This window comes from Perca flavescens, chromosome 3 (assembly GCF_004354835.1).
Source record: "Perca flavescens isolate YP-PL-M2 chromosome 3, PFLA_1.0, whole genome shotgun sequence".
Classification (NCBI taxonomy): domain Eukaryota; kingdom Metazoa; phylum Chordata; class Actinopteri; order Perciformes; family Percidae; genus Perca; species Perca flavescens.
Window position 1 is genome coordinate 16,461,813 of NC_041333.1, and position 15,375 is coordinate 16,477,187.

General features: G+C 41.9%; 1 protein-coding gene across 2 annotated transcripts in view; it reads right to left on the bottom strand.

Moving 5' to 3' along the window:
• Nucleotides 1-15,375, bottom strand: part of dscaml1 (Down syndrome cell adhesion molecule like 1) — a 104,389-nt gene that overhangs the window by 40,837 nt on the left and 48,177 nt on the right. For both annotated transcript variants that reach the window (XM_028573259.1, XM_028573260.1), the window contains exon 3: nucleotides 636-782. In XM_028573259.1, coding sequence (XP_028429060.1) covers nucleotides 636-782 — 147 coding nt within the window. The remainder of the gene's footprint in view (nucleotides 1-635; nucleotides 783-15,375) is intronic.

Genomic DNA, 15,375 nt, shown 5'->3' on the forward strand with positions numbered 1-15,375 from the left:
GCTTCCACTAGTGGATCGTTAGCTTAGCTTAGCTTAACACAAAGACTAGAAACAGGGCAGCTAGCCTGACTCTGTGTTATGTGCTGTACTACTTCTTGGCCATGTGTAGAAACTTCCTTCGTCTTTGGTGGTTGTCTGGCAACTTCACAGTGACAAAGAGAGCCAAGGAAATGACTGGGCCTGGCAAAGAAATGGTTGTTTGGCACATAACTGCCCGTAACACTACAACTTGTTGTTTTTACACTTTTTTTTAGTATGAATTACACAAGATACAATGTGCTAATAAGTAGTAGTAGTAGTAGTAGTAGTAGTAGTAGTAGTAGTAGTAGTATGGTATGATAGGTGGATTTTGTTCCCAGGCTTAGCCATTTCCAGTTTTTCTGCTAAGCTAAGTAACTGTCCCTTGGCTCCAGCTTGATATTTACTATACAGAGATTTATTGAACTTCTCAGTTAATGCCCAGCAAATAATCAAATAAGCGTATTTCCCAAAATGTTGACCTATTCCTTAAAAACTAGTACTCTGTCTTATAAGTCTACAAGCCAAGCCACTGCTCATATACTAATTCTTTGATTGGCATTTAGCAACTTCTACTGTATGAGTGAAAATGGTAACTTGGTAACCATGTTGCCTACCCATAACTGAGAGCCTGGCTCCATTGCTCTGGCGAGTCTCTCCACTGTATTTGTGCTTTGTGATGCAGCGGTAGGTGGACAGAGCATCTTCCTTCTGCACTTCTGAGATATACAGAGCGCCAAATAAGGTCAGGAAGAAACGGTTTCCTGCAGAGGACAGCAGAGAAGGAACAGGTAGGAGAGGGGAGAATGAAAAATGTGTCAACAGTCACATTTGAGTAACAAATTATAACAAAGGCATATAATTTGCATGTAAAGCATTGCAAAGGTTTAATGACATAGGGTGTCATATGCTGTACAGATTGTAAAGCCCCTTGAGGCAAATTTGTCATTTGTATATGGCTATATAAATAAAATTGACTTATCGTGTGTCTATGCAGATGTATTTAATCTAAATCTATCTTCGCAAACTTTAGATAAATTTTGCTGTGTAACTGATATTACTTCATCAGTTCACTGACTATTTGTGCTACGGTTACATTCACAAACGTAAAACAAGAAACAAGTGTGGTTTGTGGCCACTGTTTATCAAAAGTCACACAAAAAATAAACCCCATCCCACACAATGCCTTGTCCACACTACTACCTAATATGGACCTAATATGGATGTAAATAAAACTTGTGTTTCACAATGCACAACTCTACACAAATAGCAGAGGCTTGCAAGTCTTTTCAAGGTGTATTCACTTTTCTGAATGTTGTAAGACACATTTAAACCGCTCTAGATCCTATGTGTTCACTGTATTTATTCTTTTATATTTATAAAAACTGCTGCTGGGTGAGGGAAAGGTTGTGTAAGATGTGTGCTGCTTTTGAAGTACGTGAGAGATGCCATCCCTCCATCATAAGACCCTCTTGACAAACCTTGAGGACATTTTTCCGAGAAATCACTGATTTCAGAAAAATAAAGAAAGGACTAGAATATACATCGTATATACATAGTCTTTAAAAGGCCCAACCACAGCACTTAGGTGAACACATGGGAGCTTTTAACACACTCTGTCCCATTCATCTAGTGAGATATACACAATAGAGAAAGGATGAGGAAGAAGAGAAAGAGAAGAGAGAGGGGAGTTATTGTAGGTGTTAATAATTGATGTGTCCCTGTGTGTTATGGTAACAGCAGATTAGTGTCATTTTCTTTCACATCAGTGACTACTTGGTCTGCCTCTGATTTATCTACATGTCAATAGAGACAGCATGTGCACACGTGTATGTGAGAGAGAAGAAGAAGAGAGAGATGGAAGGAGAAGAGATGAGGAGAGTGTATTTCGATGTTTGATTCTTTCCGCTTCCCTGAGTCTTTTTGTATTCTGTTCTCCCAAAGGGTTATTTTAGACAGTGTGCATTTCACAGTTTGTAGTAGATTGCAGATTGTTTGGTTTTGCGTTACTGAAGTGCGTGTGTGTGTGTACACATTCTGGCTGTTGCTGTACATGATGTTTCAATGTCTCTCTGCAATGTTGACAAGAGAGGACTTAAGTAAAACACAGGTGCATTGAGTAGTTGAATACTGGAAATACGTGCCACACACACAGACACAGACACACACACACACACACACACACACACACACACACACACACACACACACACACACACACACACACACACACACACACACACACACACACACACACACACACACACACACACACACACACACACACACACACACTTCCAAGTAAGAGATCAGCACCTACCAGTCACAACAAATTTATTCTGAAAACACTTAGGGGGCTAGCTGTTAGATGTGTTTAATTGTTGATAAAAAAAGGCCGCTGTAGTGTGAAAACTTCACGACTTAAGCATCAGTTTTGGTTGGTTTCCATTTTGTTTTTAAATGATAATTTTTGAGTCATCACCAGTAGTTTATAATCAGATTTTGTCTGTTTGTCTCTGTGTGTGTGTGTGTGTGTGTGTGTGTGTGTTTGTGAGAGTGAGAGCGAGAGAGAGAGACAGACAAAATGTGAGCAACATCAATCGATGCATTTTATAGTTGCACAACTCTATCCAAAAGAGACTTATTAAAGGACTGGCCTGGCTCCCTGCCACACCCACACCCACCCACACACACACGCACGCACACACACACAATTACTCTAACAAGACTGAGATGTGAAGAAGACGGAAGACTTTACTTCTTGTAACAAAGCTGCCAAGTTTTGACTGACTAAAGAAAATGTGTATTATTGTAACTTACAGTAGGGCTTTACATTCCTTGTTCATTTAACTCATATCAAATAATCAGTTGAATATTTTTTATATTATTCTATACAGTAAGTCAATTAAAAGTCAGGCAATTGTGAAAATGGCAATCAAATCTCTGTTGCTGTTCAACCAACAACCCAAAACCCAAATATATTAAATTTGTAATGATATAAAACCGTAAAATTGAGTGTAATTTAGATTAATTTGTCTTCAACAATTAGATTATATATATATATATATATATATATATATATATATATATATATATATATATATATATATATATATATATAAATAATAAATAGCTATAATAAGTTATAATCAAATAGTTGTGGATTCATGTTTTGCCAATCAACTAATTGATTAATTGACTAATAATTTCAGCACATACAATGCTGCTGACCAGCTTTAGAGCTTTAGGAGTCCCCAACTTTTAATGTCAGATCTGTCCAATTGATATTTTCAAAAAGAACATCTAGTTCTACAATTATTTTATTTAAAGCTATAGTGCGTAGTTTCTGTCGCCCCCATGAGAAATTCTAAGTAATGACAACAAAACTGTCGGCGAGTCCACATGATACAAGCCTTACGTGATCGCGCACAGCCCCCATCCCTCCTCCACACAGTTGCTAGTAGCCAAGGAGGACACCGAGGATTAAAATAACATGATGGACTCTTCAGAAAAGGTAATTATCTTTACTTGAGTTTCTGCGCGGGAAAGCCACCGGACACCACCATGTTCTAAACACAGCCATACTGAGAAATACATAGAGAGTTGTGTGGAGCTGATAGTCTTAATCAGCTTTATAGCAACTCATTTGGCAACAGCTTGAATGTAACTAACTAACTAACTAAACTAAAGCTTTAAGTCTATAACAAGTGTTACAATACATGTGCGTGTGTAATTGGGCTGTCAGATTTCTGAATATATACACACACTTGCAACTGTCGGCCTGTTCATCTGCATGCATACTGTATGTGAAAGTTCACACACACACGTGCTTTCATGTGAGTCAGACTGTTGTGCTGAGTGCTAAGCAACGTAAGCTGTAATTTCCAAGCCTGCCCTTTTGTTCCAACCTGGGTATTAAGCCTTACAGGATAATATGCACTTGGTGAGTAGAACCCTGTATAACACACTGCTACACCCTGTCACAACATGCCCGGGGAGACGAAGACGGACCAGAAGGGGGTGAAGAAGGGAGAGATTTGGGGTAGAGTAAGAAATTCAGAGATGGTTAAGAAGGGAGAGAAAAGAGAGTGGTGCAGGGGACATTAATGAGAAGGAGCTTGTCAATGCTGGTTTTCAAGGAAACGTATTCTTCCATTCCTCCCTATTTTTTATTTCTTCTGAATATTCAATTAATTGTTTAGTCCATAAAATGTCAGAAAATCGTGTGTAGTGTAGTGTTCATCACAGTATCTAAGGTGATACATAAGGAATGTCCAGCTGTAGCATGCAGTGACAATGACATGTAAATAAGCATGTAAATACAGCATGTAAATAAAGGGAGTGAAGAACAAGCAAAAACAGCCAGTTTAAATGGTCAAAAGATTCATTAATTATCAGAGATGTTATTGAGTAATTTTGTGATCAATTAATCATTTCAGCACTCAGAGTGCTTATAGAGAGTGGCAAATGAAGTGACGTATTCTATTCTCCATCATTCCTTGACTGCTCTGAGATCAGCCTACTACTCTTCACTTCCTCTCTCCTCTTTTCACCACTGGTCTTTCTACCTGATTTCTAATTTCTAGTCACTGCCTGCTCTCCTGCTGTCTGTAGAGATGTGACACACCTAAAACAGTAGAGAGGGTACAGGCAGCGATGGAGGGAGGCAGTTGATGAGAGGAAGAGGCTGACCCTACAGGGAGGAGGACGGCAGATGGAGATTGATGGAGGGAGCGATAGGGAGATAAAGAGAAACATGCCGTTGGGAGTGACAGAGGAGGGAGTGAGAGTGAGAGGGATGAGGGGCCTGCAGGCCTGAGAACCACACATGGGTAAAAACAATTCCTCTACGTCTTTCTCTGTCTCTCTCTTTCTCCCCTTGCAAGCCTCTCCTTGTGGGAAAGAAGATCAATTCTCGTCTAGTCTGCCTACGCCTCCAGGAATTTGTTGTTGTTGTTGAGTGCGTATGTATGTACCTTTTTTTTTTTTTTTTGCTGTGGGAGGCAGGATGAGATTTTTTTTAGGTCTATCCCACACCCTAGGGAGGCCAAAATCCCCTCAGTTTCTCCTTATTTTCCAAGCCTTTCCTCCCCTTTTTGTGTTTTTTTTTCCCAATCTGCTTGACATCTATTCACTATTCCCAGCCTCTCTTCCTCCAGTCTCCCCTCTGCCCTCTACCGCTTTCTATCTCTGCCTTTTTTCCTTATAGTCTGTGCTCTTCTTTCAGGGGGGTCTGTAAGTAATGGAATCAGTTCAGCTGATCAGCCTGAGGCAGGAAGTCAAGCCAAGTGCAGAGTGAAGCTGCTGCTGGATCTCTGTGTGTGTGTGTGTGTGTGTGTGTGTGTGTGTGTGTGTGTGTGTGTGTGTCAGAAATTCCACAGACAGACACATACATTCAAATATTGAGACAGAGAGACAGGAAGGCAAAGAGAGACGGACACAATGAAAAACTGATTAGGGAGCCCTGGAGCATCACTTGTCTTCCCCAAATTTCCTCCCAGAGAGAGGACAGCCCCTCTTCTTTCTCAGGTGAGATGGAGGAGGAGGTAAAAAAAGATGGAGGCAGAAGACGAAGGGATACAGGAAAGGCGCATCTAAATATATCCCATTATAGTATGTGGCTGTCATCTTCCACAAAATATCGTCAAACAGGGGGGGAAGAGTAGCAACATAAGAGATCCTAAAGAGCAAAACAATGTGAAGAGAAAAGTATAATGTTAATGGTGGCTGCAGTGGGAATGCTGCAGCCACCGGGGAGGTTGGGAGGAGAAGAGGATCAGATAAGACAGGAAAGAAAGTAACTAAGAAATGACAAACATATTTTGAGATGCTGGCTAGACCATAGAGAAAGGAAAGCGACAGAAATAGATAAAACAGCGAGTGAAAGCGAGAAAGAAAGTGATATAGGAGAGAAACAGTGCAGGAGAGGAAATTGCGTAAGTAAGGGGGTTTGTTCTTGGTGCTGCCATGCAAATGAAGGTGGCGCTGCAGCAATGCTAACTAGCAGCAATTCACACTGTTGGACTCATCACTTATTAATGCTCTACGGCTCCCCCCTCCCATCTTTTTCTCTCTCCCTTTCTTTACCCATTCCTCTCTCCCTTGCTCTCGCCAGGATCTCTCGTTTTTGTTCGCTCTCTCGCTCGCTCGCTGTTGCTAGGGCCCGGGCACTCACGTGACAACAGCTGGGTAGGGGGCGCTGCGGTGGCACACAGCGACATGTGCAAGTGTGCGTTTCATGTGTGCTTTGCGCGTGTGCTTTGTGTGTGACAGAGTACCCTTCATTAGAGGTAAAAACGGAATCAGCCATTTAAATGATGGCGATGGGGATCAGAAGAGAGGAGAGAAACTGCTGAATGGATCTGTAATTGGTTCACAGGCCTTGGCTACAGGCCACAGACGAGCTCAATACATCTCTCAGTGCATCATGTCACTTTATTTTTCACTCTGTGGTTTTTAACAAAAACACATGCTGACGACTGTCACAACCATTATTGTCATGGTTTGCCTTTTAGGTTTTAAGGCTAAGTGGACCACAGGCTGGGTACAATGCAGAGCAGTAGTTGTACAAATGCATGCACACAAATATACGCAAACACTCACACATACAGTACACTTACAATCTGGCTCACAATCTACACATTCTTACACTGTCTCACAATACACATTTGCAGAGCAAACTCAACAAATTGTGAGGGTGTGTATGTTTTTGTGCAGAGCATCCTCACTACAGGATGCCACACCAATGAGCAGACAGTGGAGTACACCTACACATTCCTTATTTATTCTCCTCCTCTTGATTCAACTTTTCCTTTTCCTTCCTGTCATGGTCTCTATCTATCTCCTTATCATTTCATTGCTAATTTCACTAGCCCTGTCTCACACACTCACACGCACAGGCACACGCACAGGCACACGCACACACACACACACACACACACACACACACACACACACACACACACACACACATTGCACATGTGCATTCATGGCGTGTAAGTGTGCGTTTCAGGATGTTTTAGAATCATAGCTACAGTGAATAATGGAGTGGGTGCATATGCCTGTTTGCCAGCGTCTTAAAACTCTATGTAAGCTGCAGTATCTGCAACACATTATTATGTCATTTCCGACTGTTTTAATGTTAATAATCAAAAGCACCTTTGTAACAGACAACTCAGTATCACTGTGCTGAGAGAAATAGAGCAAAAAAGGGTAAGACCTCAGTGAAATCACTGCTAGTCCCCTGTGCTTGGATGCGAAAGACCCATTGAGAATGCATTTTATTTTTTTTGCTGCCCTTTATTCAACAAGGCCACTGAAATATACTGAAGAACAAGGCTACACACACCACAAATTCATAAGTCTACGATCTCCAAGTAAACCCACACAGAATTAAATGTCTTTAAAAGTCAATGAGCATGCAAACAGTGAGGCTACCTGGGTGCAAAAAGCCCATGATTTACTGAGCAGATGCATCTACCGGTTCCCAGCAAGCAATGAACCAGTACAAACAATATTTGTGCAACAATGGAATAAAGTTGAAGGATATCTAATGATGCTTAAATGATGCATTAGGGGTTGAGGTTACCATTAGAGTTATTGTACATCAATAGAATTAAACTAGATGCATCTACCGTAACTTTATTCATCATTTATTTATGCACCGCCCAGTCAGCAATACAGAGCTGTGTGTACAGCTGAGGAGTTCGTAACAAGGTAGAACACTTGCCATTATGAAAATCCACGGAAGTACATACACCCATGCTCATGAGAAGTGGTGCAAACAGGACATATGTTTAAGGGCTACAGCAGATCAGCACCACGGACAGCTACATTTCCAAATGTTCAGGAATATTGGTGGAGGTAGCACCACGGACAGCTCTGCTGCTGCAGTCCAAAATAGTAAAACTCTCATCATGCGGGTCTCAATACGGTTGGCACAATTAAACCTTGCATGTATGTGTGTATGTGTGTGTGTGTGTGTGTGTGTGTGTGTGTGTGTGTGTGTGTGTGTCTGATGTAGTGGTAATGTTAGCTACTGTACAGTGGATCCTGTGGCAGAGTAATAAAATAGTAATGTGGCATATGGCCCAGTGCTACAGCGCTGACTACAAGCAGTCAGTCAATTCCCCGCAAGAGACATTCAATAATAGAGCATCTAACATTCGTAAATAAGGTGGATGTATTTGTGATGGAAAAATACGGTGTGACAGATACACCATACTGTATAACAAAAGGGCATAGTAATAGTCAATTAAATGGTTTTACAAACAAGCAGCAAACAATCCCAGGCTGGAGAAACCTTGCAAGCAGCCAAACATACAAGAGAATCAGTTTAGTGCACAAAGCCACAGCAAGAGAGCTCAAACAGCAACACACATGGCAACATGGCAACATGGCAACGTCTTTGTTTTAAGGCAAAATGGCCATCCAGCAGTGTTGCTAGCACAAATATGACACCATGTTGGGCCAGGTTAGTGTCGCGTTTCTAGTCCTGACATAACGTGTGAAGTATTAACTATCCTGGGTAAACCATGAACAAACATTGCTTCTGTAGTGGACAGTTGGTCTCGCATATTTTGATGCATCAAGATGATTGCATGTGTTAGTGGAATGTTGTATGTTTTATTGATTTGTTTTCAGAAATGTTATTGTGTTTTTGCTATTTTTCTTTCCCCTTAGCCCCTTCAAGGAAAAATATTGCATGTCCTGGATAAAATAATAATTCTTTTACAACCTCTCACTTTGTTGATTTCTACAAATGCTGATGTTTTCTTGTGTTCACTAGACTGAAGTGCCTTACCAGAGAGACCAATTCCTTACTATAACTGTCAACTGAAATACTAATAATTAAGCTAATGCAGTTAAAACTATTTTAATCTGTGTAGTCTGTCCAAAGATAAGCTTGTATGAGCCTGAGGATATAAGGAGTGAAAATCAGTTGTTTGTTTTAACTGCTGTCTTCACGCAGGCTTGCTCGTCCTAAATTCATCCACTCTGCTTCAGCTGATGAGCACAATTTACATCATAAAACATGCAGAACACACATAAAATCAATGCCGATTTGGATAACAACAGCATGTGCATGTGTCACACCAAAAGTGCTTGTAAAAAAAAAAAAAAAAAAATCATATAAAGCATTTGTTCTTTTTAATAGTTAACAGGTAAAGATAATGTTTTTCAGAGTAAGAAAGAATGTAAGGAGTCCTGATTCCTCCTCCTCCACTCCTTACCCTGGCTAATTTATTTGATAATTACCAAGGGCTCCATTATGGCGGATTCAAGGAGGCACTGGGAGCGCCAACTAAAAGCTATTTCATTTGAGCTGCTTGTACTGTAACCACCTTCCTTGTGTCTCTCTCTCTCACGCACGCACGCTCTTTCTCTCTACATATACATAAACATGACTTGTATAACTTTGAGTCCATTCAGGCGCAACATGTAATTAACACCCTCACCCCACCTTCACTCACATCTAGAAGCATGAGTGTGTATATGTTTGTGTGTGTCTAAAGCATTCAGTAAGTGCACACGTGCATGTGCACCAGTGCATACATGCATGTCTGTGTGTGTAGGGGCTGAAAGGTGGACAGGGGTGAAGGATAATAAAGATTGGATTCTAATAAAATGTTCTCATCCTCCTAAATTCCCCTCCTGCCCTCTCCCCCTACCTGTCATATTAACACCCCCATTACAAGGGCAGATGAATGAAAATGAACAGAGCTGTGGTGTGATTCCCCGAGTGTCAAATCAATACCACTCCCCTCCTCCTCTGTTCCTCTCCCGCCTTCCAACCCGCCCTCTCTCCCCTCATTCTGTTCTCTGCTGCTATAATTTTCCTATTCTCCTCTCCTCTGTTGGGTCTGAAGAATTGACATGTGTTTGACAAAGGGAAATCTACACCTAGTGACAATAGGCTCTCTCCCTATCTGAGCCTCTCTCTCTCTCTCTCTCTCTCTCTCTCTCTCTCTCTCTCTCTAGAATAAAATGAATGTCGCTTGGTCCTATCTCCTCTCTATTCACATTCAAAGTAGTCTATAATAGTTAAGTGCTCCTGAGAACAAGACAGACAGAAAGTGCCACAAGGATGTTATATTACTGCCACTTTCTTTGACTCAACCAGAGACAAAAGCTTGCTTAAGGACAGGGAAGAGGTTATGTCAAAATAACAGGAGAAGGTTAATAAAGGAGAGTTTCACCGTTTATTTCGCTCTCTCTCTCTATGAGAGCAGGACACACACGGTTACCAGAGGCAGCATAATTGAAGAGGAAACAGATACACACTCCGTCTATTCTTATCTCTCTACAAGTGTTTTGGGTTTCCAGCCCCAACCCTTGACCTTCTCATCCACCTCTCCTGCCTTGTTCCATCTGTTTACCATGTTCAATATGATGCAGTGATCTGAGGATAGGTATGCAAAGGACTAATGCACTCATTAAAAAGGCATGCTTCACCATCAAATGCCAGCTGCCACCCTCCCCAACACCAACACGTCTCCTGTTTTCTTTGTCTTTCCCTATCTCGATATCTATCTGTTTCCTTGGTTTCTCTGTTCTCTACCTCTCTCTGCTGCTGTCTCTCGGTTTCTCTTTCTATATCTGTTGTTAGAAGGTGACACCCCGTACACCCACACAGCCCTCACCCTCTCTGAGCAACTCATGCTTGAGAGAAAAAGAGAGAGAGAAAAAAAAGAGAGAGGAAGACGAAAAACAAATAAAGGAAATGGAAAAATGCACTCATCCAAACCAAAAGAAATAGAAAGAAGGAGAAATCTCATAATCTGTCTGTTTTTTATCATCAGCCCACTCATAGTGTCTTCATCCCTGACTTTCCCTCCGTAATGGTCAAAGGCATCTACCACACTTAAGCAACCTTAATTGGAATGGCCATAAATATTTAAGTAGCAATATGTAGGCAGTGATGGATGTCCAAAATAAAAAATAAATAAAAAAGATTAGCCACAATAACTGTTGTCCTCAGATTGTTTGCATGTTTTTCTTTCCTGTTAAATTGATGCTCTGTATGTCAGAGTGCACACACAATGCACAAAGACACATACACAAACACGTATGGTGCATTGTGTCACTTTTGTTTTTAATTATTTAGCCTCATAGATAATAGATAGAGACATGCTCGCCAGTCATGAGAAGGCTAACGGGACATATCTAATACATTATAAACACACCACAATACACACACACACACACACACACACACACACACACACACACACACACACACAGAGTTAAGTCTACTAAAGCGTGACCTTATTTCTGCTGTGGAAAACAAAAACAACGGTGTGTGAACAGTCGGTTTTGTGTAATTGTCATCCATTATGTAAAAAAGGAAGACAAGGCAAACAGGGAAAAGCCCGATCATCTGAAAGCTGTTAAGCTGTTGAACTTGATTCCACTATTTACCTCTGGCAAGTTAATGTGTTAACGCAGGTATCTGCACACATACAATGCAGTTGCTTGTGTGCATGGGAGAGAGAGAGACAGGGAGAGTGCCGGCACACGTGTGATAAACTCTCACACAAATCAATAAAGCCTTGCCCTTTGTAAAGCCATGTTGTCCTCAGTGGGAGTACTACAGTGCCACAGCATGTAAGCAGCACCACAGTGACACATACTGAATCTCAGGGAGCAGGGGGGTCACCGGGGAGCAAGGCCTATGTGCGGCTGAGTGCACCGTGCATGGCAGGGGGATGTGAGGAGCGAGGGAAGGAGGGGGGGTTTAGGCCTGCAATTCTCCAACGCATTCCTTCCCTGGCTCCCATCGTTTGCCTGCGCCACCGTGATGATGCACCCTTACCGCTGTTGCTGGGCATCTTGGCAACAGAGACCCAAAAGAGGATGAAGCCGAGGAAAAGGAGGAGGAGTTAAAGCAGAAGAACGAAATGAGGGATGATGGGAAGCAAAAGAGCTGCAGAGACAGATGTTTCAAATTGGAGTGGAGTAGTGGTGACATGCTAAAGGCGGGTCCCCCAGACGTTGCGGGAGGCCTGAGGGGCTAGGAGGGCCCGAGGTATGTGCTTGTGGGGGGGGGGGGCAGGGACAGCAGCAGCAGCAGCTTTCCCTGCCTGGCTGTCTCTCTGTCTCTCTGTCTCTTCTGCCTCACTGCCCCCCTACACTCTGTCCCACTTTAGCCCAATGTCGCTGCCAGAGTAAGGGGGAGGGGACATAAAAAAGAAACGGAAAGAGGAGACAGAAAGTGAGAGAAAATTAAGGAAAGCAAAGGGAAACTAAGAGGGGGTTGATGAGGATGAGAAGATGATGAGGACACTGACGCGGAGTCCAGCTAAGGTGCCATTTCATGCTTTCATGTATCCGTTTTTTTTGCTCTCTTCCTCTGTCACCATCCCTTGTCTGGGAATAATTTAGTCTCTTTGTCACTCAAACATACCGCACTCAGCATATGTAGCGTTACACAAGCAGTCAAGCGCAAAGACCCATTGCAAATACATGTAGGTGCAGGCATGCACACGCACGCACGCACGCACACACACACACACACACACACACACACACACACACACACACACACACACACACACACACACACACACACACACACACACACACACACACACACACACACACACACACACACACACACACACACACACACACACACACACACACACACACACACACACACACAGTGGCTAGTCAGGCGTGTTTGTGGTCTTGTCAGCTGATCCAGCCTCCCATGGCATGGTGATGTGTGATTCTTGGAGATAAGCATGCTTAACAGGACAACAGTACAATAACCCAAACAGTTCAATAAACACCATGTTTCTTTCTCCTTGCTGGGCATAGATACTGTGAAATGTATTTATGGTCCTACAATCCATTTACCATTACAGATAGCTGCAGCCAACACAGAGTTTAGCACTGGCCTTAGTTACACTATAGCAAGTAGTCCTGATACAGATAGTAAGTGCAGCTGTGAAATAAATTAAATTTATCTAAAGATTATTTCACAGATTAGCATTACATAACACGATGGACGGGTAAAAAAAGAATCAAAATGGATGCAGCAGAACCAGAGATTATTATTATTTATTATTTTATTCCATGCATTCTTCTACCTTGTCAAAACCTGGCGCTTACATACCCACAATGTAATTTGACCACTGACAGTTCGGTAAGAGGTTCTGGTGTGTTATGCTAGCAGCGGCTAATGTAGCCTTGAGCCGATATCCTCAAGCAGAGATGAGGAGCGGGTTATTGTTTGGAGGTTAACTGATTTGTCACAATTAATGTACTGTAGCTCTCTCATCTTTGTCATAACTGACAGAAGTTGAACCTAAAAAAAATCAAGAAAACAGGAGGAATGTGTATCTAATGTCTATCCATCCAAACTTCAAAGGCCTCTTTGGCAATTGCAAACTCGCCGCCCCATCATTCTAATTTCCTCATCCCACCAAGTCTCCACCTCTCAGTTATTATCAGACAAACTCATAATGTTTGCTTGCTGTTCTGTCAACAAATGATCACTCTGTCTGAAGGACATTTAAAGTACCTTATCTTTTATTTGTAATGGAAGAAAATGCTACTTATACTGTAAAGGCTTTACAGGCAAGAGCTCTGAATTGAAAAGGATTTTCACCCAAATGGAAGGGTTACACCCTATAAATTGATTTAATATATAGGATAAAAACACACAATAAAACACTAAATTGTGTGGTGTCTTTCTTGACTTACAGAAAGTGGAAGAGCAGGGGACTACAACACAGCAGAACCATGAACAAGTAACGGATGCTATAATTGCATTTGTAAATTGTTGGTAAGGAGAGTTATATTCTTCTCTGTATACTTCATTCCCCCATGTCTCTACTGCAACTGTCTCTCGCATCCTGCTGCCATCCTCAGTTCCTTAAATCTGGGTTTGGCCACTCCATCCTGTCCTATTCTCACACACATCAATCTCTTTCAGCTCAAACAATTGCATTTCAGCCCCTCCCCTGCCTTGTTTTACCCTGCCTCAACTCACACCTACAGTATCGACAGACTCGCTAATGTCACTGGAGACAACTTGAGGAGCTCTCACGTCTTGAAATTCAGCCACATCAGCACAACATGCATCTATTTTACTGAACTTCTCAATGCCAGATATAGCATAATGATGCACATACACTTGTAATATGGTGTGGCTCTTTCCTTTCTTGCGTTATTATCTTAATCACATTAAAATTGTATTTTGCGATTGTTGGGGTGGGCTGGTAATGTCTCCGGTTATTGATGGTCCAAACACACCAGTGGATGAACTCTCTGGGTACAGATACATATGGATCCAGCCATGTAGAACAGAGTTGGATAGTGTGAAAGAGCCTTGGCAATCTCCTCAATCCCTGTACAGTCCTCAACATCCCTCCCTAAAGACTGGGAGGTCTCATCAACGGCTGGCACTGAGATATGGCACTTTGACTAAAGGTGGCTCATGCCAAGGTCATTCATCATGTCTAGTGTGTGTGCATGAGAGATTTTTAACATATAATGTTTGGATACAAGAACAGCGCAGACATGAACCATTTCTGATTTTCAGTTTATAATGCAGTATGCAGAGTAGAGGCCATCTCATGAGGCTGCCTAGCTGTCTGCCTGCAGTGTAAGAAAAGGCAAGGCTTACTGCTGCTGCTTGGTTTTAATGGGCCAGCAACTGAAGCTGAACCTCAAATCATCATAATGAGAGAGAATGAGATCCACATCCGCAAGGGGGAGGAAGGGAAGGTAGATAAGGAATTGGGGGGAGAGAGAGAGAGAGAGAGAGAGAGAGAGAAAGAAGGGAGTCAAAGAAACAGAGGGGGTGGAGAGAAAGAAAGAGATAAGGAGAGGGGAAAGAGGGGTGAGAAATGAGAGATTCCTCTGCATCTCTGATTTGCTTGGGTGATATTCATCAGAGCGACAGAGCGTAGAGGAGGAATAGATGGAGGGAGGCAGCAGCGAGAGAGGAGGGAAAAGGGAAAAAGAAAGCATAAGTATTTTTTTGTTTCTATAAGCCATTTGTTTTTATTAAGCTGCCTGTCCTTGTAGCTGTTTCCTGTGCTTTCCACTGGCTTGTATTTTTTATGTTTGGTTACAGGGGCATACCATAGCGGTATTTACAAGAATAAAGCAAAGTGTTGAATTCAAAAAACCTAGATTATTTTTTTTTTTTATGTGTTGTGGTTTAACTATAGCGCAGAAAAGGGACAGGGTGCAGAACCTGTCTACCTAGAGTGAATTCTACTAGATTTCTTTTTTTTTTAACTTAGTTTTTAATTGGCCTTAAATTATATATTTTTCTTGACATCAACAAATCAAATGAAAAAAAAACTGAAACCAGCCATGATTTTATCCTTATTCCAGAGA